Here is a 2,945-nt window from a genome sequence, read left to right as displayed (position 1 = left end):
CAAAGTTTTTTCAAGACTGGTTTTTTGCTAAAGGAATGGAATCACTCCTTGCTGGTTATGATTCCAAAGATTGCTTCCCCTGAAGAGGTAAATCACTTGCGTCCTATAAGCTTATGTAATGTTGTCTATAAATGTGCCTCAAAATGTCTGGTTAATCGGTTGAAACCAAGTCTCGATGCTCTAATTGATGAACAGCAGCATGCTTTTATACCAGGATGATATATGAGTGATAACATCTTACTTAGCCATGATATTCTACATTTTTTAAATGGAAGGAAAACATCAGGTCCAAACCTAGCGGCGGTTAAGATTGATATGAGTAAAGCCTATGATAGAATACACTGGGGTTTTCTATTACGTGCTCTCAAAGCTTATGGTTTCCCTTCTTCATGGATTCAATTGATATACCAGTGCATCTCAACAGTTTCATTCAAAGTTCTTATTAATGGAAGAACTTCAACAGCTTTCAAGCCTAAGTGTGGATTAAGGCAAGGAGATCCTTTGTCTCCATATTTGTTTCTTTTCTGCATGGATATACTTGGACGTATGCTGACCTTAGGTCAAGATATTAAGTTATTCCAAGGTATAAAACTTGCAAGACAAGCACCAAAGATTACGCACTTGTTTTTCGCTGATGATGCGAAGATTTTTTTCCAAGCAACAGAAACATCATGCATGAATGTTGGTGGTATTATAGATCGATATTGCCGAATTTCAGGACAGCAGCTTAATCTAGCAAAATCATTTGTCAAGTTTAGTCCTAATACCTCTCTATCACAGCAACAAAATTTCAAGACAATTTTAAGAATGCCAAAAGTGACCCAGTTTGGACAACATTTGGGTGTACCTGTTGACTGCATGGTTTCAAAACGATTGCATTTCAATTACTTGATAGATAAGGTTGTTGATTTAATCAACTCATGGAATGGGGTGTTGTTGTCTCAACCACAAAAATTAGTTCTGATCAATTCTGTTATTGTAGCAATGGTGTCTCATGTTATGATGAGTTTGGAAATTCCGATTTCAATTTCAAATAGAATCGATTCTATGATTTCCACCTTTTTCTGGTCCAAACAAGGAAAAAAAGGAATGCATTGGGTTCGTAGGGATATCTTACATCTACCACGTGGAATGGGAGGTCTGGGCATTCGTAGATTATCGATACTCAACTCCGTTTTTTTGATGAAATAAGTGTGGAGAATGCATCGAAATCCACAATTACTGATTTCGAGAGTTTATTTGGCAAAAGGGAATTTCGCTTTAACTACGGGTAAGCCAAATCTGCTTCATGGTCGTGCTTCGTGGGGAATGCGTGGTCTTCGTAGAGCTGCGAATGTTTTACTTCAAGGTTGTTCTTGGAAGGTGGGAAATGGGGATACTATTAAAGCTGGAAGAGATAAGTGGGTTAATGGTAGGATTCCTATTTTTTCATCTCATATTCGCCTTACAGATGCTAAATCTTGGAAGGTTAGTCATTTTATTAAGCCAAATCATCTTCACTGGGATGCGGGACTTGTTAGAAACACTTTTGATCACATGGATGCTAAGGAAATCATGTCTCTAGAGTTACCAACAGGAACAGTAATGGATCAGTTATATTGGACAAAATATAAAACTGGACACTTTACAATGAAATGTGGTTATGCCTTCTTACGAGAAGCTGAAATTAAACAAGATTTTCACACTGGTCTAGGTCAAAACAGGTTTGTTCCTTTTTTCAAGTTACTTTGGGCTTTAAAAATCCTACCAAAGTGGAAATTGTTTATTTGGAAAATTATGGTAGATGGTCTTCCAGTTAAAAAAGGCTTGGGACGAAGAGGTATAAGGTTGAATACATCTTGTGACTTATGCATTGATGTCTGTGAGGATGCGCAACATATTTTTCGCCTTTGTAACTTGGCTCAGGATGTGTGGAGGAGTAGTATGCTAGTCATATTCTCAAATTTCAACGAGAATCTTTCAATCCAGGATTGGATTCTCAACTATATCCATCTTTTTAATAGCGTGGATGGAAAGGGTAGTGATCGAGTAGTTACCTTCATAGCGATTTTGTGGGGATTATGGATTACTCGAAATGCTAGAGTTTTTCGATCAGAGAATGGAGATATTCAGGCATGTCATATGCATGTTAAGTTAGCTAGGGAGCAACATCTGGCTTTTGCAGGGAAATCTAATGTAGACTTGGGTTTTCTTCATCCACCAGAACTGTCGCCAGTGTACCCACCAGGTTTTGATTTTGCAAATATAGGTTTGGGAATTCCAACTAGGTATGATTCGGTGATATATGTTGATGGATCATGGAACAAAATTCCGCTGAGAGCGGGAATGGGTTGGATTTTTCAACAGTTAGGGAATGCAGAATCAAGAACCATTGGGGGATGTGACTATGGTTTAGGGCAATCAGCATTACATGTGGAAGCAATGGCTTGCTTGCGTGCACTTCAGTGGGAAAAAGATTGTTCCCTGCCTCATATAGTATTGTATACTGACTCAGCTACCTTGGTCTCGTATTTGGAGAGGCATATCATTCCAGAGATCAGTGTCAGGTGGACTATTCAAGCCATTTTTGAAATAGGTATGAATTTTTTGAGTTGCGTGATCAACAAGGTCCATCGAGATCAAGTTCATTTGGCACATTTTCTGGCAACAAGAGCAGCGAAAGATGGACTTCAGTTCGTTACGCCAGTTGATGTTAGATCTATGATTAATTAGGTTTTATTTTCATGCACTTTTATCCAATGTCAAAAAAAAAAAGTGTCATGTTACAAAAATTACAACAACAAAAATGTAACAATATCAATTTTGTTGGACTTCATTATTTGCGTTATACAATTTTTTAAAAGCATAGCTTATTACCATATCCCCCTCCTTTAATAAAGAAGTGGGAGCCGTAATTAAAGGGCTGGTGTAAATATTTAACACGGGTGTGTGCACTCGGGTCTCCG

The 2,945-nt window shown here is 38.0% G+C and overlaps 1 protein-coding gene across 1 annotated transcript; it reads left to right on the top strand.

Moving 5' to 3' along the window:
• Positions 1–222: 222 nt before the first annotated feature.
• LOC110789947 (uncharacterized) lies at positions 223–2,712 on the top strand. The gene is made up of 2 exons (XM_021994670.2): positions 223–1,138; positions 1,250–2,712. Exons 1-2 carry the CDS (start codon positions 223–225, stop codon positions 2,710–2,712), a joined length of 2,379 nt encoding a protein of 792 aa, XP_021850362.2.
• The last annotated feature ends 233 nt before the right edge of the window (positions 2,713–2,945 follow it).

Source organism: Spinacia oleracea, chromosome 2, assembly GCF_020520425.1.
Source record: "Spinacia oleracea cultivar Varoflay chromosome 2, BTI_SOV_V1, whole genome shotgun sequence".
Taxonomy (NCBI): Eukaryota; Viridiplantae; Streptophyta; class Magnoliopsida; order Caryophyllales; family Amaranthaceae; genus Spinacia; species Spinacia oleracea.
The sequence above is the reverse complement of the archived record's forward strand: the minus strand, read 5'-3'. Positions and strand labels throughout refer to the sequence as shown.